The sequence below is a fragment of the Castor canadensis genome, chromosome 4 (assembly GCF_047511655.1).
Source record: "Castor canadensis chromosome 4, mCasCan1.hap1v2, whole genome shotgun sequence".
Taxonomy (NCBI): domain Eukaryota; kingdom Metazoa; phylum Chordata; class Mammalia; order Rodentia; family Castoridae; genus Castor; species Castor canadensis.
The window spans coordinates 123233200-123257728 of NC_133389.1; the positions used below are offsets into that span (position 1 = coordinate 123233200).

At 38.2% G+C, this 24529-nt stretch overlaps 1 protein-coding gene across 2 annotated transcripts; it reads left to right on the forward strand.

Moving 5' to 3' along the window:
• The first annotated feature begins 976 nt into the window (after positions 1 to 976).
• Positions 977 to 24529, forward strand: Bbs5 (Bardet-Biedl syndrome 5). 2 transcript variants are annotated; one of them, XM_020167979.2, is made up of 12 exons: positions 977 to 1133; positions 3332 to 3414; positions 7921 to 7986; positions 8688 to 8737; positions 8877 to 9004; positions 11332 to 11467; positions 16479 to 16574; positions 19189 to 19251; positions 20610 to 20744; positions 22948 to 23031; positions 23952 to 23975; positions 24124 to 24529. In XM_020167979.2, the coding sequence occupies exons 1-12, from the start codon at positions 1075 to 1077 to the stop codon at positions 24223 to 24225; spliced, it is 1026 nt and encodes a 341-aa protein (XP_020023568.1). In that variant the 5' UTR covers positions 977 to 1074; the 3' UTR covers positions 24226 to 24529. The 2 variants fall into 2 exon arrangements, with proteins under 2 accessions (XP_020023568.1, XP_073927149.1); XM_074071048.1 differs by lacking the exon at positions 20610 to 20744.

A 24529-nucleotide genomic window follows, 5' to 3' on the forward strand; every position in this document is an offset into this window, starting at 1 on the left:
TCTAAATAAAAACATTTTCATTCACTATCCACTAAAAAGCCCTTTTCTTAACCAAAACAACTCGAGTTACATAATACACCTTCTGATCCATAGGGTAGCTGTTTCTTGCACTACAGGACTGAGGCCTCCAATACTAAAATCCATATGATAGTGCCTGGCTTCCCCAAAGCAAGCAAGAGAGTCTTTCTTGCGCTAGTTGGCTGAGACTGAATCTTATCACATAAATAACGTAATCATGGGAATGACATCCCAACATTTTTGCCATGTTTGATTGTCTAGAAGCAAGCCACAGGTTCCACACACTCAAGGGGAGGGGATTCTACAAGGACACCACTCATGGGGGCACCTGTGTGCGTGTCCACTACACGTTCCTTTGCTCCCATTCGTCCTGAGAAAACCTCTTCATGGGCGTTAACACCCTCAGGACCTGGCACATAGCCTGATGAGCTAGATAATATTTGGGGGGGGGGGGGTAGGAATGCTGGGGACGGAACCCAGAGCTTTGAGCTCTGAACTACACCCCCAACCCCTAGGTAATAATTTAAAGCTGCAGTTATTAAACTTTTTATCTCAGGACCCCATTATACTCCTAAAAACATTGAGTACCCCGCAGAATTTTTGTTTATATGAATTATATCTATGCATATTTACTGACATATTTACTGTTTTATTAAATGGGTGCCACCGTATGCTCGGCATTGTTCAAAGCGGTGAGCTAGACAGATGGGGTGCCTGTCCTTGGTTTGCTCACAGAAGAGGGACGGCCAGAGCTGACGTGAGAACTGAGACTTAGGGGCTAAGGGACCCCTGCTGGGACCTGAGGGGGACAGCGCCCCAGACGGAGGAGGGAGATGGCGGAGGGGCGAGATGGTAACAGGACGAGCGTCTGCCAGGCACGCCCCCTGCCTGGGGTCCTGAACCTGCTTAGTGACGCGCACGCGCTACTCGGGGCAGCGTGGGCCTCGGCGGCCGCCGTACACGCCAAGCCGACGCCCGTTGCCTAGGAGCCGGCGGACGCGGAGGTCGGGACGCGAGGGGCCTCCGGCGCGGAGGACAGCGCGGGCCTCGGTCATCATGTCCGTGCTGGACGTGCTGTGGGAGGACCGCGAGGTCCGCTTCGACCTGTACTCGCAGTGAGTCTCCGAGGTTCCCAGGGGCCTGACTGGGGCGCGGCGGCGCGAGTTCGGGGGTTCGCCTGGCGAGGTGGGGGTGGCACCCCGGAGGAACGCGGCCTCCTCTTGTCCTGGCCGGGAAGCGGATGGCTGGACCATCTGGCTCACTCGAGCAGGAAGAGTCGTGGGGAAAGCGGGTTCTGTAGCTAGACCTGGAACGACCACGCGCATCGCGGGCCCTGGGATAAACGACCTCCGCACGCTCCCTATCAAGTCGGGGGTAGGGAGCGACATTCTTCACAGTTCCCAGGCACAAACAGTGTGTCCGTGCCAAGCTTCCGTCCACTGGCCATCTAAATCAACTGGGAGAAGAAGCCCTCTTTTACAGCCTTTCACACAGAAGCCCTGTTTTTTGGAAATTATCGTGCTTTAAAGAAAAAAAAAATAGGTTAGAAACCTCCTGCCCAGGAAAAAAAAATGCCTCTTGGATATTAAGTGTTGGACAGCATTAGCGCTAAGGTTCTTGGATTAATGGAGTGAAGCTTTTTAGCCCCTTCGTATGGCTCCTTATCGTGGACAGAGGAAAAAAATGAAATATTGAGACATTTCTCAGGCTTTGTTGTGGCTGGATACCTTACATGGTGTTACATCCTTTAACAAGTTGGGAGGAAAAGAGATTTATAAAATTATAAACCATACTTACACATCACACCCATTTGATGGCTTTTTCTATCATTCTTTGAGGAGAGGTCTTAATTCAAACAAAAACTCTCATTTCATGAACATTTTCAGTTTATTAAACATTTATCAAATGCTTTCCATATGCTGGTTACTGTACTGATCCCTGGAAATACAAAAACAATAGGAAATAATATTCATTTCCCTCTCCATTATAGTACAGGATTTGTACCCAGACAACTATAATAGATGTAGCAAGTACAATTCAGGGAAAAATGAACAAAAAGTTGGGAACCATAAAAAGAGAACATTTCTTTGCACCTGGGGAAGGACTTAAAGAAGAAATATTTGAATTGGACCCTGATGGATAAGCAGGGCCTTGTCCATGTAGACAGAGAGAGAGTGTTGGGGGGAGGAGGGGAAGAAAGAAACAAAATATTAGGAGCAGTTTTAGCTAGAGGATGGGGTCTGTGGCAGGGAAGGGATGAAGGTACAAACAGAAAGGTAGGTTAGCCAGAATGTGAAATGAGAGCTGAAGATTTTAGACTTCAATTTCTAGGCAGTTGGATGACATGGAAGGCTTTTAAGCAGGAAGTGATATGATCATATTGGTGTTTTCAAGCTAATTTGAGTTGACTCTATTGCAAATTTACTACAAGGCTCTACCTGATAGTCTACAAGTTTGTTTTTTGGAGAGTTTTGTTTGTTTGCTTGCTTGCTTGCTTTTTTCTTTTTCTTTTCTTTCTCTTTTTTTTGTTTTTTGGGGTGTTTTTGGTTTTTTGTTTGTTTTCATGAGACTGGGGTTGGAACCCAGAGCTTCACTTTTGCAAAGCAGGCTCTCTACTGCTTGAGCCACACCTCCAGTCCATTGTGCTCTGGTTATTTTGGAAATAAGGTTTTGTGAAGTATTTGCCTAGGCTGGCCTCAAACTGTGATCTTCCCATTTCAGCCTCCCAAGTAGCTAGGATTACAGATCCTAGCTACTTCTGTCAGTCAACAAACTATTCATTTTCTGTTTCCTTTTGTGTCATGCATCTGTTTTCCTGAAAACATTTTGCATACAACTCCTTCTATAACTGCCTCAAGTTCTTTCCTCTACTTCGAAACCTCTGGGTGTTCTCCACTGTCCACAGAATAAACCCCATATCCATCAGACTAGCACTGAAGGTTCCCCATTATCTGGTTTCTCCTAGTTACTCAGCTGTATTTCTCTCACTACCCAATACTCGGTCTTCCCAGTCAGGCCAGTCTTCTCATGTGCCCCGATCTTTAAATACAAGAGACTCTGCTCTCTTTTCACTTACTCTTCCAAATCCTTCCCCTCCTCTAGTTCTGGCCTACTCCAAGTGGTCACTCTTGACTCCACTGATCTCCAGGGTGTGGAGATTCTTAAAGACCATATTTTCAATTGCACGGGAACTTGATACTGTATTGTTTATACTGGTTAGCTATTTTATATGCATATGTCTCTTCTCTTCCTAAGTAGGTTGTGAGCAGACATGGTTGTAGTTATAACACTTGAACTTTCATGTTTACTTTAGACAAATGAAAACAAGACCTGGAGAAGTCCTTATTGATTGTTTAGATTCAATTGAAGACACCAAGGGAAATAATGGGGATAGAGGTGAGTATATTTTCTAAAGTATTTTATATTTCTGGCTTTATTTATAAATGTCAATTCATGTTAGCTGTGGAATATATGAAACAACATCATAGTAAATGTAGTTGTGAGAACAGAAGAGTTAAATGCACAGGATTTTCTCAGACTTAAATAAAAGAAAGAGTAGGTATGAGACAGGGACCCCAGGTTCTCCCTAAACTTCAGTCCACCAGTAAGTCCTGGTTCTGACATCAGCTTTATCCAATGTAATTGTTAAAACTCCAGGAACCCTCCAAGGGCATGGAGTAGTTCTGATCTGTCTCCTCAAAAGGACATGGGATAGTGAACATACGTAGACAATAGTGTGGCATATGGACCATGCTTCACTTTAAGAAATCCAGGAGTAATGCGTAATTCCCTAAGATTGACACCTACAGATTCCCTAAGATTGACGTAGAGAGAAAATTTAGTGCTAACTGTGAAGTCTATTTGTAGGATAAGTTCTGGAAAGTCTGTGAGACTTGAGGAACAGCCATGGCTGGACTCTAGAGTCCTTCCCAAACCATATTTCCTCAAGGCTAGAACTTAGTCCAGACTCATATATCAGTTGTCTATGGAACCAGTGACCAGTGATCAACAAGTCTTGAAAGAATCATTATTCTTCTTCAAGGAAAAAAAATAGAATATGAAGAATGGCAACATAGTGTATTCTAAAAGTTTCTTTGGAGGAGAGGGAAATGTAGAAAGAGGAGGAGGTGGGGAAGAGGAATACACCTCATTCAGATAAAAGGATCAGTATGTCCTGGGGAAGGAACAGTGACCCTTGGGGCAGAACATGCTCACTACAGCCTGGTGGGTGACTTCTTACTCTTCGAGGCTTTCTTCTGATCTCTGGGGTAGCATGTGAGCATCAGGCCTTGCAAAGCCCTTCTCTTTCAGGGGAACCTGTCATCACTCCAGCTACAGGCAGATCCTGTCCATGGGTAGGGCCCATCCTTCAAGGGATGCTTAGATCACATTTCTGAAATGTTTACTGGTGTCATTTAGACCAAGGGATGGTAAAGTGTGAAGATCTAGCAGCAAAAAAAGTCTTGGTTTGTACCTTCGAGGGTGGAATAATAATCCTGCTGTCATGATGACTATATCTTGCTGAAACCTGAATTAACTTGAGGAAGTCAAGAGAAAGTTTTGTTGTTCTGTAGCTTTTAAAATGCCTTATGTGACAGACCATCCTCCAGTACAAATAGAGACTGTAGGTAATAGAACTTTTTTTTTTTTTTTGGCAGTACTGGGGTTTGAACTCGGGCCTCACAGTTAGTAGGAAGGTGCTTTACTACTTGAGTCACTCCCCAAGCCCCATTTTTTTGATTTATCAAGTATCCATTCAATGAAGAATCCTGTACTGGTACTTTGGAATAGAGAGGGCAAAAAGCCTCCCTGGCCAAAAATTTTCCATCACAGTACCTGAATTCCTACTTTTAGTAAAAATAACTCTGTATGTGTACGCACATGTGTGCACAGACCTTAGAACCCTTTGTTTAATGAAATTTTACAGGAGTATTCAGCAGTGCTGGGTTATAAGGAGGTAGAAAAGAAAAGGAGAATCCTGCCTTCCAACCATCTGCCTCCTTTCCCAGCAGTTTGAAAACGACCAAGTTATGGCATTCTCAAGTTCAGGAGCCCCTATTTTACAACTGGAAGATTAGCACCTTTCATCCATCTCAACTCTAGGTACCCAGCAATGAAATTACCAGATTATCTTTGTGCACTGAAACCATACGAGAATGAAACAAAGGCAGTGTTTGGAAGATTAGGAAAAACAGGGACAGCAGGCGTTTGGGGAGGACAGAGAAAAAAGTCCAGACCTGTAACACTGGGCTCAGAGCTGTAGGAAGGGGTTCTTCAGGAGAAAAGAGGCAACGTAAGAATCCCAGAGACTGATAGAAGATATACGAAGAGCAGATAAAAGGGATAAACAGAGTTGGCAGTTTTGTAAGGCAAACTTCTACTCCTTAATTTTTCCTGGGATACTCTAATAGAAAACATTAAAGCATTAGTCAATGTCTTGGGCTCATAGCACAGCTGTACAGACAGAATGTTGCCTAAGGAATCCATAAATCAATGTGTCTGTAAATTTTTTTGGTGTCACTGAGGATTGAATTCGGCTCATGCTTGCTTGCAAGGTAGTGCTCTGTCACTTGTGCCACTCTGCCAGTCCTTTTGCTCTGGTTATTTTTTGAGATTTGCTTTATGCCAGGCTGGCCTGGACCACGATCCTCCTGTTTATATTTCCCCATACCACTGTGTCCAACCATTGGTGAGAAGTCGCATGAACTTTTTACATAGGCTGTCCTTGAACCAAAGTTCTCCGTCTATGCCTCTCAAGTAGCTAGGATTATAGGATTGAGCCACCACACCCAGCTTGTACCTATAATTTTAAAAAATCATAAAAATGAGATTTTAGAACATTAAAATATTATTAAACTAGGTGTTATGCCACACACTTGTAGTCCCAGCTACTCAGGAGGCTGAGGTTCAGTTGAGCCGATAACTTCAAGACTAACCTGGGTAACAAAGCAAGAATTAAATCATGAAAAAGAATAACAGCTCAACATTTTGAATGTTTACTAATTGCCAGTCATTATTCTGTTTTTTAATAGAATATATATAAAATCTCATTTAATAGTAAAAAATATAAAATAGATGCTATTATCTTTTATTTTTCATATGAGGTAACTGAGGAACAGACAGGTTAGTTAATCTTTCCAAGATCACATTGCTAAGTGATGAACCAAACTGCCTACACTGCTTCCTAAGTTACTAGGATCGCATTTTATTTTCTTCTTAAAAGTTTTTATTCCTCTTCAATTCCAATCCTAAACTCCACCTCAACTCCACTGCCTCCATTGCTAATGGGTCTAACTCTGAATTTCTTGGCCTAGCATTGAAGAACTTCTAGTTTGTCCATAACAACCTTACTGTCTGTGCCACTGTCTTTCTTCCATTTGCCCTTCCAAGTCCAGTGCCTTTCTCCACCCTTTTCTCCTAGCCCTGGGAAGATGACTTGTATTCTTACATCAAAGGCTTCTCTTGTGCTCTGGCTTCTATTTAGAATGGTGTGGCAAAAGATCAAAGGGAGCCTGAGAGTGTGGTCTCCTATTTATTTCCAGGCTTTTTCCTAGTGAGAGCTGACCGTGGCTCTCCTCTCAACTCTGTCAGTTCCCTAGGACTTTGCCTTGGAAGGAGTCTGGAGATTATGTTAACTGCTCCCTCCTCTTGACCCTTTGGGCCTAACCTGGGGACAGGTCTGCTGACTTACCTATGGTTCTTAATACCCCACCCATACCTTTGCAATAAGTCCTTTTGTAAATAAGCCTCTGTTGCTCTACTTTGAATGGCCTTGTCTTCTATATCCTGTGTGACCTGTACACTCCATCCATGTTGGGTTACTTCTTATTTGACAGACAGAGTCTGTAATTTTCCATACTTTCCATTGAGAATGCTTTCCTTTTTATTTTCCTAGAGCCTCATTTTCTATCCCAGCTCACTTCAGTATTCATGCAGGCCTAGTTTTTCTGATTTTAAACTTAAGAGGTTTATAGGGAGGAAAGAATATGATCTGGCTACAGATTACTCATCAAAGAAACTATGATTATAATTTGCTGGAAATTGTTGTATCTAACAAAGTTCAGTGGGTTTTGTTTTTTCAGGATCTCTCAAAGCTATCCTAGGCTGGCAGAGTGGCTCAAGGGGTAGCACAAGGCCCTGAGTTCAAACGCTAGAACTGCAAAAAAAAAAAAAAAAAAGCTATCTTAATATGCTAATGATATTATAAATCTAAGACACCTGGTTCAACATGTGACCTTTTCCCCTTTGGATCATCTGTAAGGTCTACAATTCTATAGGACACACTTTGAGAAATGAAGTGTATCCAACTTTGTACTTCAGTGTCAGGACGTCAAACTGATGCTAAGACTGAAAGAACAAAGCCTTAAATATCTGCCTATTCATCTAACAGAAAAAAAATGAGTATATAAGTATATAAATTCCTTTAAATGAGAACTGCTACAAGAGTACTCATGTGACAGGAATTAGTGTATCTATGAGTTCTTTGAGAAGAGTTATTTCAACAAATGGTTTTATAATTATTATTACCCCATACTTATTCTTAGTTGTACACATGTGACCTGCTGGATCCCAGAGCACCTTCCAACAAGACAAAAACATATCACAGTTTTCTCCTCAGTCAGAGTCCAACCAAACTATTTGGCAGTGAATACCTATATTCCCTCTATAGCTGTCAGCTCTCACTACATAGAATACATATGTATGAAAATGTCTATACGTGTTGCTGCTGATATTCTGTAGTACAAAAATGGGTCCTTGGGCTGATGGAGTGGCTCAAGTGGTAGAGCACCTTTTTAACATGCATGAGGCCCTGAGTTCAAACCACAGTACCACCACCACCACCAAAAAAAAAAAGGGCCCTCACTTAAGCTAATCAATTTTTTATTTGTTTGCTTCTTTTAGGTAGACTCTTAGTAACAAACTTAAGAATTATCTGGCACTCTTTGGCATTAATCAGAGTCAATCTTTGTAAGTATTCTCCTTGGATAAAATGCTAAAGAAAACATCCCTTATCAGGAAGTTGAATAGTAGATTTCAGTATCAAAAAAAGCAATACTATAAAACATGTGGAAATCTTAAATGGATTTTTTAAAAAACTTCAGAAATCCTGAACTAACCACAGACTACATCATAATGTAGAAGAAACGATCCATTCTTATTTGTCAGTCTTTTCATTTTGTGTCTTGGACATATAGGAGACTAGTGCTTTTACACTGAATAGTTTTTGCTCATTTTTGACATCTTGTTTCAAGAAATCCCAAAAAAGGAGATATAAGTTCTAATAAAAGTGGCCTTTATTAAATTTGTTTTCCTTATTTTTTAAAACTGTTTTAGATTATCTGGCTAGACTTTTTCTTTTGACTTAGTGACCCTAAGAATCTCAGTAAATAATGCTATGTATGAGTTTTAGAAAAGCCTGTTTCCTTTTTTTCCCATACTGTGAAAGTTTTGTTTGTTCAAAGAGACAGAATTGACTTTCTAGTTCTTTTAATTATTTAACTGAAATTTGTAGTTTCATAAAAAGTTTTTAAAAGTTATATTTCTGTTTATGTTTAATTTTTTAAACTGCCTAAACTTCTGTGTATATTTTTTACAGTAGCATTTTTCTCATGCTATTGAGAAAAACATACCATATCATGTTGCTTTAAATTCTTTGTTTTGAATTTTAGCTATCGGTTACAACTGCATATTGAATATTACAATAAGGACGGCTAACTCTGTAAGTCTGAAAAATCTTATTGAAATATATATACATATATATATAGTGAAGGAACATTAGATATTTGTTATTAATGTTTTCACTTTAAATGAGAAATTGCTCTTCAAATCTGAATTTTTAAATAAATTTGTCATTACAGAAATTACGAGGCCAAACTGAAGCTCTTTATATACTAACAAAATGTAACACTACTCGCTTTGAATTTATATTTACAAATTTGGTTCCTGGAAGTCCTAGACTTTTTACTTCTGTGATTGCAGTACGCAGGTATGGTAATACTTTATGGATTATTGAGTATTTTTAAGCTAATTCTAGGTGATATAAAGGTTTAGAGGATGGTTTAGAGGTATGACAGTATCTTCCTCCAAGCTTCATTGCAAATATCATGAAGCTATTTAGAAGAAGTCATTTCATTATCATTTAATAAGCCCTTTGAAGGAATTTATAAAATATGCAAACTATCAGGTATGGTGGCACACACCTGTAATCTCAATACTCAGGAGGCAGAGATTGGGAGGACCTTGGCTGGAGGCCAGCCTGGGCAAAAAGTTAGCAAGACCCTATCTTAACAAAGTCATAGGTAGGAAGATCGCAGTCCAAGGTGGGTCATGGGGAAAAAAATGAAATCCTATCTAAAAAAGGGCTGCGGGTGTGGTTCAAGTGATAGCCTACCTAGAAGCATAAGGCTCTGAATTGAAACCCCATACTGCCAAAACAAAAAGCTTGGCTAAAATAGCAAGATATTTAAGTGCTTAATTTATATTTCTTTTATTAGTAGTAATGTTGAATTTTTTCATGTATTTAATATGTAGACTTATATTATACATTTCTTAATTATACTACTATCTATCACATATGTTGCAAATATTTCTTAGTTTCCTAGTTTACTTTGTTTTTAATTTTGTTGATGGGTTTGTGATTTGCATAATGGTTTAATTTTTTACTGAGATATAATTCATATGATGTAATTTTACTACCTTAAAGCACACAGTTTGGTAGTGCAGAATATTCACAGGTTGTGCAACTCTCCTCATTATCCAATTCCAGACTATTTCTTGCACCCAGAAAGAAACCCTGTACCCATGGCAGTCATCCTCAAAGCCCTCCTCCCTATTTCCCCAGACAACCACAAATTTATCTTCTGTCTTTATGGATTTGTCAGTTCTGAACATTTCATAAATGGAACCATACCTTTTGTGTTTGACTTCTTTAATTTCATGTTTTCAAGGTCCATCCATGTTGTATGTAGCTTGTATCAGACTAATATTTCATTGTATCCACATTTTGTTTATCCATTCATCAGTTGATGAATATCCATTTTTTAAAATGCTCCATATTTTAGCCATTATGAAGACTCCTATGAATATTTGTGTACAAGTTTTTGTCTGGATGTGTTCTTCATGACTGGGATGCAACTCAGTAGTTGAACACTTGCCTTGTATGCTCAAGACCCTGAGTCCCATCCCCACATCACAAAAACAACAATGTATGTTTTTCAGTTTTCATAGGCATGTATTAAACTTAAACTTTTTATTTCACTTGAAGTATTGTGACTGGGGGCATGGCTCAAGTGGTAAAGTGCTTACCTAGCAAGCATAAGGCCCTAAGGTCAAACCCATACCACCAAAAAGCAGGAAGGTACTGTGAATAAAAAGCTTTTAGTGGTATGCAAAGGGAGCAGGAAGCTGCTTTTCTTTACTGGTATAAGTAAAGTAATTTGTAACACAGTTTCCATATTCTCCACTGGTTAAGTAGTGATGATGACAGCATTGATGATGACATTTAAGAATGAATACTATCATTTATGTAAGTTATTAAGTTATTTATGTAAGCTACTACGGCTAAGAATGTTCTTTAGTTTTATTAAATGGGTCAATTAGCCTGTTTGCATGTGGAATGAAATTAGAATTAACAGTTGTTGTTTATCAATAGGAATTTTTTGTGTTAATTATCAGTAGGATGATATGGAAAGAAAAGTGATAAGGATTTTATTCTTTCTCTTTCCCTCTCCTTCTCCCCCCAGAATACTCTTTGAATTTGGTACAGATTCATTTTTCTCAACAGAGGGAGATGCAAGCATCTGTTGGACTTCTGTTTGTGTCAAAAGAATAATGATGACTTTGACTAAAGTAGGAAGACAAAAGAAAGGAATAGGCTACTGAAATGTGTAGATATGGCACTAAAATGGCTTTTTTAAAAAAGGTGTAATCACCAAACCGCATTGAAAAGAAAAAAAAATTATTGTTGTGTTTTGAGTCAGGGTTTGCTACTAACCTAAACTGGGCTTTTTTTTTTTTTTTTTTTTTTTGCAATACTGTGGCTTGAACTAAGGGCTTCACCCTTGCTGGACAGGTGCTCTACCACTTGAGCCCAACCCTATGCTAGCTTTATTCACTATCCTCCTGCCTTAGCCTCCCATGTGCGGGGATTACAGGCATGTACCATCATGACCAGCTGAAAAAAAAATTTTAATTTATCGTAGTAATTACTTGAGTGCTATACATAAATACTAATAACTAGATATTTTAGTAGATAAGTAAACGTAACCTAAGAAAACCACATTTTCAGTTTGGATTGGTCTTTTCTTTTTACAGAGCATATGAAACTTCTAAAATGTATCGTGATTTTAAATTGAGAAGTGCACTAATTCAAAACAAGCAACTAAGGTTATTACCACAAGAACATGTATATGATAAAATCAATGGAGTATGGAATTTATCCAGTGATCAGGTATTGTGCAACAAACTAACACACCTTTGAGATTGTTTCAGCAATCATTTTTCCATTTCTTATTGGGTTTGTATAATTATTTGACTCTAATTCTTAAAATTAGCATTATAGCTCTTGATAAATTAGCATTACAGCTCTTGATATGAAGTAATACTTTGTTTTTATGGTTTTATGCTCTTTTCAGCAGCTTCTGTCCTGTACAGAATTGAGAGTGGCAATGGACCTTTGAGATCATCTAGTTCAGTCTCCCTTCACTCATCGTTGAGAGGCACAGGCCCCAAAGAGTTAATCCCAGAGCCATACTCCCTCTCTCCCCCCTTACTCTACACCACCCTGGAGAGCGCTGCCTCTTGATTACTTATACTAGTGGAGAACTATGGTGTGGACAGTCACAGAAGTCTTTTAATATGGCCTTTGTTTTTTGGGTTTTGGTTTTTTTTTCATTTTTAGAGAGTCTCACTGTGTTGCCCAAGATGGCCTTGAATATGTAATCCTCCTGCTTCTGTCTCCCAAATGTTGGGATTATAGGGATGTGCCACCATGCCTGGCTTTAATCTGGTCGTTAGGAAGCTAAGCATATAACTCAGTAAGTGATCTTTTTTTTTTGATACAGGGTCTCCCTGTGTAGTCCAGGCTGGCCTGGAATTTGCAATCCTCCTGCCTCAGCCTCCGGAGTGATAGAATTACAGACATGGGTCACCATGCCACTCATTTGGTGACTCTTAAATCTATCATTGTAACTTTCCATTTTCTCTTGAAATTATGATCAGTTGGAACATGGAAGCAATTAATGGTTGGATTAAGTAACATCAATTTCTAGAGAAAAATGTATCTCTTACCAGGAATAGTTTTCAGCCTTTACGTGGATTACAATCTAGATTAGCCTGCTAACCACTGTGGAAAAACTATAGCATTTTTGAATGAAGGTAGTTTTTGGGGGGTTTTGTTTTTTGGCAGCACTAGAGTTTGAATTTAGGGCCTTGAGCTGAAGTGTGTGGGCAGGTGCTCTACCGCTTGAGCCACAACCCCCAATCCTCTTTTGCTTTAGTTATTTTTCAGATAGGGTCCATGCTTTTTGCCTTGGTTCTGTCTTGAGCCATGCTCCTCCTTCCTTCACCACCTGAGTAGCTGGAATTACAGATGTGTACCCCTACTCGACTTACTTGTTGAGAATAGGATCTCACTTTTGGCTCAGGCTGTCCTTAAACTGTTGTCTTCCTAATCTCTACCTCCCAAGTAGCTGGGATACAGGTGTGGGCCACCATGCCTAGCCCCAAAGAGTCACTTGTTAAGCATTAAATCAAATAAAAACTGTAAATTAACTTTGCTCATTTGAAAAGTTCTAGTTTTAAGTATGATAAAGGTTCTATAGGATATGAACAGGACCCATTGGAAGAGCGCCTCATCTTTTAGGTCAAGGGTCAGAAATATTTTATAAAAGCTAGGGTATAGTTCAGTGGTAAAGGATTATGACATACATCATTTTATTAAAAACAAGGCTGCTATCATCAGCCTAACTTGAATTTATTGAAGAGTAATGAAACATAAAATACATTCTTTTAGGAAGTCGTTAGGAGTTTTGCAAGTTGTCATTATCTACATAAGAGGAAATGATGAAATAAGGAGTTAAATGAAATTTGGGCCAAGAATAATTGTATTACAATTTCTTATAAGAGTGGAGAGGGAGTACATATATACTTCACATGTTTTTGTTTATTTATAATTGGAGAATGGGGTCATCATTTCTTTTTTTAACATAACAGTGATATAATAGCAGAGCAAAGGACAGTTCAGGTAAGGACCAACTTCTTCAACAGGGACATTATACTTTAAGGGCTGAAGTAGGCAGTTCAAGTAAGGGCTGATTTCCTGAAAGCTGTGGATATTTGGGGATTTATCCAATTGGGTGGGAATACTAGGTGGTATGGAAAAAATCAGGGCCTCCTACTTGTGGCCCTCCCAAATTGTTTGCCACTGAGCAGAAGCTGCCTGAGCGTATGCCTGCTGCAGGCATATTCCTGCACATTCCATCCTCTTTGCCCTTCCTGATTCATCCATGATATGGGAGTGGACTTCATGAAGATAAAGGACCATTGTCTTAAATGTTAGCCCAGGCTCACCTGGGGTTTTAGAATGAACTCTTCCTGCTTCATGCCCACCCACCTGCCTATAATAACATTCCCCCATCCAGAGCGCGGGACCTTGAATTCTTTTCAGGGGTATTGTGCTTCCTGTTGACAGGGGCAATAGGAGTGCTCAGAGGTCCAGAGTCTTGCCGTCTGTCAGGACATGGGAAAGTTGATTAGGCTCAGGCAGAGATGGCTGCTAATATAATCTTCCTGTTGTTGGATCAGCAGGACTATAGTCGTCACAAAATAAAGTGGCCATGTCATATCCAAGAGGGAAAGGGAAGTTGTTGGTGCTGTCTGAGAATGAGGAGACTCTGTAACCTCATCTGTAACTGAGGTGAAAAAATTAACAAGGGTGTTAAAGATTAGAAGCCCAAATGAGACAAGTAGCAGGAGAGGAGCAGGGGCAGGAGATTTGGTCAAAGGTGTACTCCAGGTGATCGTTGTTTCAAGGTTGGTCAGGCAGGGCCCTGTCGGGATAAGAAAGTTGTTGGTATCTGGAGGACAGAGTGGTGTAAGTACATTTGCCTGTCATCACAAGAACCTTATTTACCAGTCCTGTTGTTTCCGGAATCAGAAGTGATCTGAGGAGACAATGGCTTAGCACAAAGGAGATGCCTATCTCCTACAAAATGGAGGTAGAGTATTTGCAGGCCCATGTGAAGAGTCACTGTTTTTAGTAAAAGCAGGCTTTTTTGTTTGTTTGATTTTTTTCAGGTTTGAACTCAAGGCCTTGCACTTGCTAGGCAGAAGCCATACCTCCAGACTGCAAAAGCAGTTTTAAGTGCCTGTTATGACCCCCTTGTGTTTAAACATTTTTCAGTCATGGGGGATTAGGATGTTAACCAAGCTAGCTTTATAGGTTTATAGGTCATGGATAAATTAATACTTGAGAAGGGAATAGTTACTATGGCTAAAATATGCAAGCAAAAAGAGCTCTTGTTTAAGACTAAAGATAGAAGTGCCATTATAAAGCAGAATACAGAGGGAGTCTAAGTCAAAAGAGTTTAACCTTCTTTTCTTCTTTATTTTTTATTATCATATTTTTGTACGAAGGATACATTGTGACATTTACAAAAGTGCTACAATATATCTTAGTTAAATTCACCCCCTCCATCATCCTCCTTTATCCCCATCCAAGAGTTTGCCTTCTGTCAAAGGAGACTGGGAGGGCTTTAGTTACTTTTGGAAGGATTGGCACAACTGACTCATTTTTGCTGTTGGCTTTGAGACAGGGTCTTACTAGTAGTTCAGGACAACCTGAAACTCTCTGTTTCAGGGACTCAGGTGCATGAAACATCATGCCCAGTTGACTCCATTTTGATTCTGACAACATCCTCCCTTCTCTTGAAACAGTTCTCTCTGGAACTGTTTGTATCTGAACAGTTCAGCTTTAATCGTCCTTGTCGCAGGAATAAAATGTTCCACCCATCAGGGGTGAAGTAAACAGCAGCCAGGAGCCAATCCCAATAAGACCCCTTTGGCCTAATTAAAGCAACTAAGAGGCTTAGAAGGAATGGTTTTTAGGCTGGGCTTACCTGAAGTCCATTTTAAGTTTAACTCTGTCTGTCATGTAGGATATGTCTCAAAACACTGGTCAGATTATATTGTTAGGAGTTGTACTTCTGCAGAATGTCCATCTTTCAATGAAGACCCAGGAAGAAAAGCAATCGTAAATGTCTCCTCTATCCAATAACAACTTACAAAAACACATTTGTTAATATACATGTGTATCATATGGTGTTCTTATCTAAAGACCTATTGGTAGGCCTGGATTACTTCTGGGGTATTTTGGGGCCAAGCATAATAAGACATTTTTGCTTGAGGACTGGGGGCTGAATTCTTTCTGGAGGTATAACAACGTAGGAAGCTCTTTCCCATTTCTCTTTTGCAGATCCAAATCATAGCATCAAAATGTTGCCAGTGAATGAGGTGTTCCATATGTTCCTTGGTTCTTGAGTACAACACCTAAGATTAGGATGCTGCCCTAGTAGTAGCAAAAGAGCCACAAAATGTCATAGCATAGTAAAGAGTGATTTATTAACAAAGAAAAGGGCAGTTTGGGTAAGGACCAACTACCTAAACAGGAATAGGTGTAAGGGAGGTAGCTGAGGTAAAGACTTCTGATGTTTCAAATCTGATATCACAGAACAAAACTCTTTAGGCTTTTGGGTTCGATTGTTGTTTTATGCCCAACTTCCAAGGATAAAATAAAGAAAACTCCTCTGAATGGGATGGGAGACTGGGTGGAGGTGGAGAATGATAAATGGTATAGACAAATAACTTTGATGCTGTGTCATTAGGTCTTAAAGATTTTTTGAGACTATTTAGCTATCATACTGGAATAATTTTGAATGGATGTTGCAAGGTCCTATAGCTAGAGAATAGTTTTGATCTATAGTTATTGTTGAAAAGTCAAAAAATATCTCTTGTGAATTGATGGGGGTTATCATATATGTTTTGTCTCTCTCTTGGCACAACTCCTTTGCTTTGATTTGTCTCATGTTTTGAATAGTAATTACAGTAAGATGTAAAATTTACCAAATACTTACTATGTGACAGGTACTGTGCAATGGGCTTTATTTACATGGGTATTTAATCAAATTTCCATTTTTATATTTGACAAAATGCACCAAGAAGTTTGCCTATGGTCAGAAACTATACAGATGTTTTAACTATAATGAGAGTTAAATGATTAATAGTTTCAGAGTCCAGGCTGTCAGTCATCTAATTACACTGCTTTGATATTGGAGTCATTGATATTCCATAATGCTCAGTTCTGCCATTAATCTGCTCCTGTGATACAAAAATTATCCTGGCTTTTAGAAAATAGAGACTAGGTATCCAAACAAATGATCATTGATTTTTCTCTCATTTCCCAGGGAAATTTAGGAACTTTTTTTATTACCAACGTGAGAATTGTGTGGCATGCAAATATGAATGACAGTTTTAATGTCAGTATACCATACTTGCAAATCGTAAGTATATACTTTTTGGTTACCTTATTTAAATGTAGAATAAATAATATAGTTAATGACAGTTAGTGGGATTTGAAGGGTTAGTTTTCTGTCTTTCTCTTTTTATGTGACAGTGATTATTAAAAAAAGCATACTTTTTTTTTCTTTTATTATTCATATGTGCATACAAAGCTTGGGTCATTTCTCCCCCCTGCCCCCACCCCCTCCCTTAACCACCCACTCCACCCCTTCCCTCTCCCCCCCACCCCCTCAATACCCAGCAGAAACTATTTTGCCCTTATTTCTAATTTTGTTGTAGAGAGTATAAGCAATAATAGGAAGGAACAAGGGTTTTTGCTGGTTGAGATAAGGATAGCTATACAGGGCATTGACTCTCATTGATTTCCTGTGTGTGGGTGTTACCTTCTAGGTTAATTCTAAAAAAGCATACTTTTTAAAATGTTGATAATGTACTATGTCACCAAAGAAAAGACTTAATTGTATTTTTTACATTCAAGGACAACAGCATCATTATTAATCTGCTATTAAGAGAGAAATATGTTAGATTCTAAAATGGTAAATACTTACCATACAGTGTAAGGTGTTTCTTTATTAGATTCTGGTTAAGGTCTTTAGCTTCTAGAGCTTTCTACAACCTTTCTGTGAGGCGGGTAAATGGTGGATCCTAGGCATGCCTCTAGCACACTGGTTCACATGCTTTCTGTTGACTCTCTTGTCACTTTCTGCTCCAAACGTTTTTTGAGGCCAAAATGCATTAGTTTTGTGAATGAATTTCTTTCATTGTATTCAGATACACAATGAAACACAGCTGGATTCATACTATAGGTTAATTGAAAGGGAGCAAAATGATCGTTAGTGATGACACTTCTGGATTACATTCACATAAAGCTGTTAAAATTTAGAATAAGAACTGACTACATCTGAGACCAATTTGCTTTGGGAGTAGGTACAAAGTTATTTTCACTCTGCTGCTGCTGTGATAAATATGTGATTCAGTGAGAGAAACAGTAAACTCCATGCATGAAAGTTTATAAAGAAACTGCTTATAGAACATAAAAATAGTTAATGAAAATAGTGTGAGGTTATCCTATGATAATGACCCTTATTGTAGAGTATAAGTAGTCTTACTAAAAAATTTTATTACTATTTACTGAGTAGGTACAGTATATGTGATATCTGGAATATTTCAATTTTAAAAAGAGAATTCTTGGCCTATGAAAAGGATAATTCTTTGAAAAACATTCCCAAGCCTATGTTTTGCTAAATTGTTTGAGTTCTGCATTACTTTAAAATACCTGATTCATTCATTTGCTAAATACTGAGCACCTACTCTGGGCTAGGTGCTAGAGGAAACAGTCATGAGGCAACACACACTTCCTGACACCTAGGAGCTTACAGTCTGGTAGAGGAAAGCAACACATGGAATGGATAATGACAGAATTCAACAGGAAGAAAATTATTTCTGGCCTTCTGAAGAAATATAATCATTTGTTTTGTTCTGTTTGTCATGCTGGGATTGAACCCCCAGGCCTTGCGCATGTCAGGCAAGCGCTTCGTCACTGAGCTATGTCTCCAGTCAGGAATGTGAGGATTTGTAATCAAGGCTGGGAAAATATGACAGTCTACAAAAGCGTTTGATAAATTGGTGCTTGTATTGTTAGTTGCTGTTTTATACTGTATTTATATGTGGTACAGCTTACCTAACCGCTCTTATGCTGAATAATTACTGAATAGTAAACAACCTGTGCTTTCTGTTCTTCAAATAGAATATTTTTTGTTATTTAAGTATAGAGTTGCCATATATGGCCTCTGGAATGAATTCAGCCTGACCCAGCTTGCCATCTGATACCATCACAGCTTGTCACTGTAGCAGTCATACTCTAACTTCAGCTCTCTGCCTCAGCCATTGCCCTGATCTCTCTCTCTCTCTCTTCACCCCCTCCCCACCTCCCAGGCTAGTGGAGCCACCTCCCATCTCCTGATGATCTGTCTTAGTAGTCACACATTGCACTGGAAGCTGGTGTTAATTATATTTGATTGTCCCAGACTTTCTTGGTGCCCAGTGATTAATGCCCAAAACTTATTTTTTAAAAATAAATGGAGGGTTGTGGTATAGCTCAGTGATAGAGCACGTGCCTAGTATGCACCAGGCCCTGCATTCAATCCACAGCACCATAAGTAAATAAATAAATAAATAAATAAGTAAATGTAAATTAATGCTCTTTTAGAGGTTAGCCATCTATGATGTGAGAAACAGGAGGTGCCTGTGACTTTTAAACAAATCCTGCCTTAGGTGCCACAAAAGACACTAGCTTACCATAACTAAAATATTACTCACTTTTTGTGTAAAATATTCAAAAAAGTTGTTGACTCCCTGGAAGTGAGGGATATTTAAGTCAGAAAAGATGTCTTCTCTATATAGTACTTGTTTTCAGTATGAGTCTTGGTTTATTTTCTTGATGTCTGTGGAGGTTTAGCAAAGGAAAGGGGAGACTTCTATAGTTTGGATTATGAAAAGTAGATGCTGTGTAAAAGTTTAAAAATGTGTGTTAAACAGTCACTATTATCGGATAATAAAAAACATGCATTTTCTTCTTTTTCATTTTTTATTTAGCGTTCAATAAAAATTAGAGATTCAAAATTTGGCTTAGCTCTTGTCATAGAAAGTTCTAAGCAGGTAAGATATTTTACATCCTTACTAATCTTTAATAAATTTTAAAAACTATAAAACAGTGTAAGTTTTTAGTTTTATCTGTGTAGTAACCAGTTTACATCAGAGAGGAATATTAGCTATAACATGAAGGTATATGAAGTAGTTGAAGTCTATGGTAACTGTCTCTATAGGAAGAATGCTGCCTATATATTTTGTTTGTTTGATTGACTGATTTGAGACAGGGTCTCTCTATGTAGCCCAGGATGGCCTAAAACTCATGATCCTCCTGCTTCAGCCGCCTGAGTGTTGGGATTACAGGCCTGTGCCACCATACCCAGGTTGGCCTGTGGTTTTGTTGTTGTTGGACAGATTTAATCATCATCATTATGATTATCACTTTTATTATTGATGACAGAATCAAATCACTATGCTAAATGCTTTTCATATATTCTTTTAATCCAATTACTCCATGATGTTACCATTTTTCCCCCTTTTTTAGTCCAGGAAACTGAGGCCTAGAGAAGTTAGGAACCTGGTCCATGGTCTCACAACTAGTATATGGTGGGACTAGATTTTTTAATTCTAGGAGTGATTCACAACTTTCCTTGAGAATTATACATATATTTTGAGATTTTATATTCTCACACACAGATTATACTAATATGTCTAATTATAAACTGCTATACCCCTATTCTGCTATATTTTTCAGAAATAATTTAAATAAAACATTTAGAATACATTTTTTACAAAATGATTTATATAATCACTTCTAATTTTAAGCATGAATATCTACTCACTCTTTTCTCAAGGTCTGTAGCTGCCAGTTATTAAGTATCTACTGTATCCCAGAACCTGTACCCAGTGCCATATGCACATTATCTTGTTCAACACTTCTCTCTGACAGCCTATCATAGTCAAGTGTCCTTCCAAACTCTTCAAAGAGATAGCCTCAAATAGGCCATTTCTTTTCTTCTTACTGGGTCTAGTCCTTTTCAGGACAGTTCAAGAACAACTTAGTGTCCTTGGCCTTCCCAGTCTGCCATGCATTTTTTTAAATCTTGAAAAAGATCATCTTATATATGTAAATGAAATTATGTGACACCTGGACGTGCTTCAGAATAATCCTGAGGGGTGAGGGTTCAGGTAAGGGAGAAGTTAAAAGTGAAACTCAGCTGGCCATATGTTGCTTGAAGCTCTTCAGTGACCATGTGGAGGCTCATTGTACCTTCTGTTTTTCATATGTGCCTAAAATTTTTCATAGTAAGTTTAATTTTTAAAAAATTAGTTTACATATTATGGTCTAAAATAAAAGCAATTAGAGCTATAGTTTATCATATACTGTAAATATTATTCCTCAGGCTTGCGTTTTCATTATCTTGTAGAGTGGAGGATATGTTCTTGGCTTTAAAATAGATCCTGTGGAAAAACTACAGGAATCAGTTAAAGAAATCAATTCACTTCACAAAGTCTATTCTGCCAGCCCGATATTTGGCGTGAATTATGAAATGGAAGAAAAGGTAATTTGTTCCATATCTGAAATATGGAGTTTGCTGAATTGCTTTTATGCTACCTATAAAATGCAAGTATAAACACATTTTGTACATTTTAACTTTAAATTTGATACACAGACTTTGTCAAGTGAGCATGGCCTCACCTCAGTTGGACTATCTTTAATTGGTAACTATTGCCTGTCTTCTAATTGGTTGCTTCCATTTTTCATTCCTCCATGCTGCCCTCTAGGCGAGCAGATCATTCTCCATTGCAGAACTCCTCTGAGGTAGATAGACTTGAGTCTCTCGCTCCATTAGCTTTATTTTTTATTCTATGTCAGCTGCCATTAGCTTGGAAAAACCTTACAGGCTATGTGGATACAACCCTATTCCCACACAGCAACCACTCCAGGAGTCTGCCCATCAACATGGCCTGTGGCTATTCCTGTTAATTAGTGCCTCTGCCATGCTAGTTTTGAAATATTTATGGGTTTTTGTTTGTTGATTAGCCCATGCTAATCTCCAACTCCTGAGCTCAAGCAATCTTCCTGTTTCAGCCTCAGCCTCTGTAGTATTGGGACTACAGATATGCCACCGCACCACGTTTTGAAATATTTTGTGTATCATGCCCACCTCATGACTTCTGGTTGTAGCAACAATCCTTGCTGTCTAGGTGTATCAACTCTCTTTTGACTCAACTCACCTCTGCAGCAGGGATCCTTGTCATCCAGTCTGTCACTGGCACTTTCCACAGGCTATTGGTGAGTCCCCACTGTCTGCTCCATCACTGATATAGTCACCAACTGTGTTATCAGGGGGCTCTCTCCATCTGCTCAGTTGTCACTGGCCTTGCTGCCCTCCCTAATTTGGTCCCTCACTATCACAGCTTCCCTTGCTCTCTGTTCTTTTGCTGGGGCCCCCACCTGTACACCCTAATATTGGTCCCCTTGCCCCTCTCGTCAGTGTCCCTGTTGGTACTCAGCCTGTTGAGCCATATCACAGCCATTATCTCTTATTTCTCCTTCTGCTATTGGATGACAGAAATCAGGAAGCAGGCTGGGCAGCAGAGTTACAACTTCATGCCCTCTGAAAGGAGTGAGGCATTCTGCTTTTCACTGTCCTTTCTCTGCATATTCCTCAGTAATATCACCTACTCCTCCAGCTTCTTTAACTTGTACTTTTATGGATGACTCACAACTTTCTTTTTTTTCTTTCTCCTTTTATTTTATCATTTTTACATTTACTTACATGTATATACATTGCCTTCTGAAGGCAATGTATGCCTTCTGAAGTCTTCAGAGAGATCTTCCCTGACTATGCTGAAACAGCAAACCAATCCTGGCATTGGTGGCTCATGTCTGTAATCCTGGCTACTAGGAAAGCTAAAATTGAGAGGATTGTGGTTCAAGGCTAGCCTGGGAAAATAGTTCGTGAGACCCCCCATCTCCACCTTATCTGCACAGCCATAAGTATATGGTTGTTCAGGCTGTGCACTGCCCAGCTCTAGGAAACAGTCACATAGACTTTATTATGTAGTTTAATGGTACTCCCCTGGGTTGCTCAGTACAATGGCCCTGTTCAACTTCTTCTGTCTCATGGGACTTATATTCCTTTCTTTTTCTTTTTCCTTTTTTTTGGCATTAATGGGGTTTGAATTCAGAGCTTCTTGTTTACTAGATAGGTGCTCTACCACTTGAGCCACTCCGCCATCCCTCAGCATCTTTCAGTGCATTTCATTATACTATCTTCATACATAGATGCAGTATGTTTCAATATTATTCACTATCACTCTTTTTCTCTCCTGCCTCTCTGTAGTCCCCTCAGACAGACCCACTATTACAGTCATGTTCTTTCTATATATTTATACATGTGTGTGTGTGCCTGTATGTATATATGTAAGATCATATATTCAGATCTATTTACATCAAATTTTTTAATTGTGTGAAAGAAAATTAAGGTAAAAATGTTTTCTTTTATAATATCTCTAAGTATACTAAATATGTGTAAATTTCCCATTCTAATTTTTTGATGATGTTGACTTCAGATTTAAAAACTTAGATTTAACTAATTTTATTACTCAACTTAGTTTTAATGAAAGAATGTAAACTATACATTGAGTGGTTATAATTGTACTCTCCTTTAACCAGTATTTACAGTTCTCACAGAACATTTTTCTGTGACTTGTTTAATTAATATTGTCACTGATGTATTTTGACATCTTGATTTTCAGCCACAGCCTCTTGAAGCTCTGACAGTCGAACAGATTCAAGATGATGTTGAAATAGACTCTAATGACCACACAGATGCTTTTGTGGTGAGTGTAAAAAAAAGAGAACCTTTAAATTTCTTATGATTTGTATCGGAGTCATGTTTAATCCAATAATGATGTAAATATGTGGAACACTGTAAAACTGAGACTTTGACATGAGTTTGAAGGTAATTTTAAGTGAGAGAACTTCTTTTGTGATAATGCTTTTAAATTACCAACTAGGAAATAGTTTCAGAATAATTATTCAGAGAATTTGAGATATGGGACAAAGGTTTTTCATACTTGAGAATAGAACATGTTAAGTATTATACTTAATTAATTTTAAATCTACACATTCAGTAATTAATTTTTATAAGATGAATTTCCACTAACCTATAAATACATTGTTTTAGAAGGTAGAACAATAACTACGCCTGTTCCAGTTGGCATTATTTAATTAATAGCCAGTATAATAATAATGCTTTCTTCATACTGTGGTCTGTGAATCTAATCAGAATACCTCTGTGGTAACAAATGTTTTCAAACAAATATATTAAATTGGCATAAAATATTTAACTATAAACTATCACTACCTCCACCTACATGCATTTGCTGATACACTGCAATACTGATTGCATTTGTTTTGTTTTGCCAGAAACTTTTTCTAAATCAAAAGTAGAGAAGAAATTTTATAGCTCCCAAGTCACTCTTTTTAGCTCCTTTCAGGTTAACAATACTAGTTAAACATTAACTAGAAAGCACATTTGTTTGGAACTTAAAGCATAAAGCTTATAGACCTTAATACTGATTGACAGAAGAAATAAATTTTTATGCTAGCATTGTTGAGATAAGAGTGAAAAACATTAAAACATACAGAATGTGAAATAATTTAATTTCAAAATCACTGTCAAAATTAATTAACTATTCCTTAGCTCACTGATCTATTATATATCAAGCATGTGAAATATAATTTTTTTGTCTTATAGGCTTATTTTGCTGATGGTAATAAGGTAAGGATATTTTACCTCTAGTATATTTTTTAAAGTTTCTACATTCCAAGATTTAGCATTTACAAACTTATGTGAAACCTATTTTGTTTTTTTCCTCTTCCTTGCCTGCCTTCTCTGTTCCCATCTCACCCTCTTACCTCCCAAAAAGCAACAAGATCGTGAACCTGTATTTTCAGAAGAACTGGGGCTTGCAATAGAGAAATTGAAGGATGGATTCACACTACGGGGACTTTGGGAAGTAATGAGTTGATCTTGAGTTGAGCTGAATTTCTATTTAAAGATATCTCAAGAGCACAGATACTAGTTGCCTGCTATAAGGCATGGAATAGTTTTTATATTTAGAGCTTTGAATTTAAAGCTTTTAAGAAAGAGTTTTTTAATAATTAAGGAAAAATCATTTAGAAAACTGCCAGTTTTATAAAAATTGTATTTAAAATTGTAATTGAAATGTATCTAGTTTATAAATAAATGTCTGTGTTATACTTAATATTTGTAAAGTTTGGTTTTCAGATATTAAATGACTGTATTATGTTGGGTTTAATAAAGAATTTTGC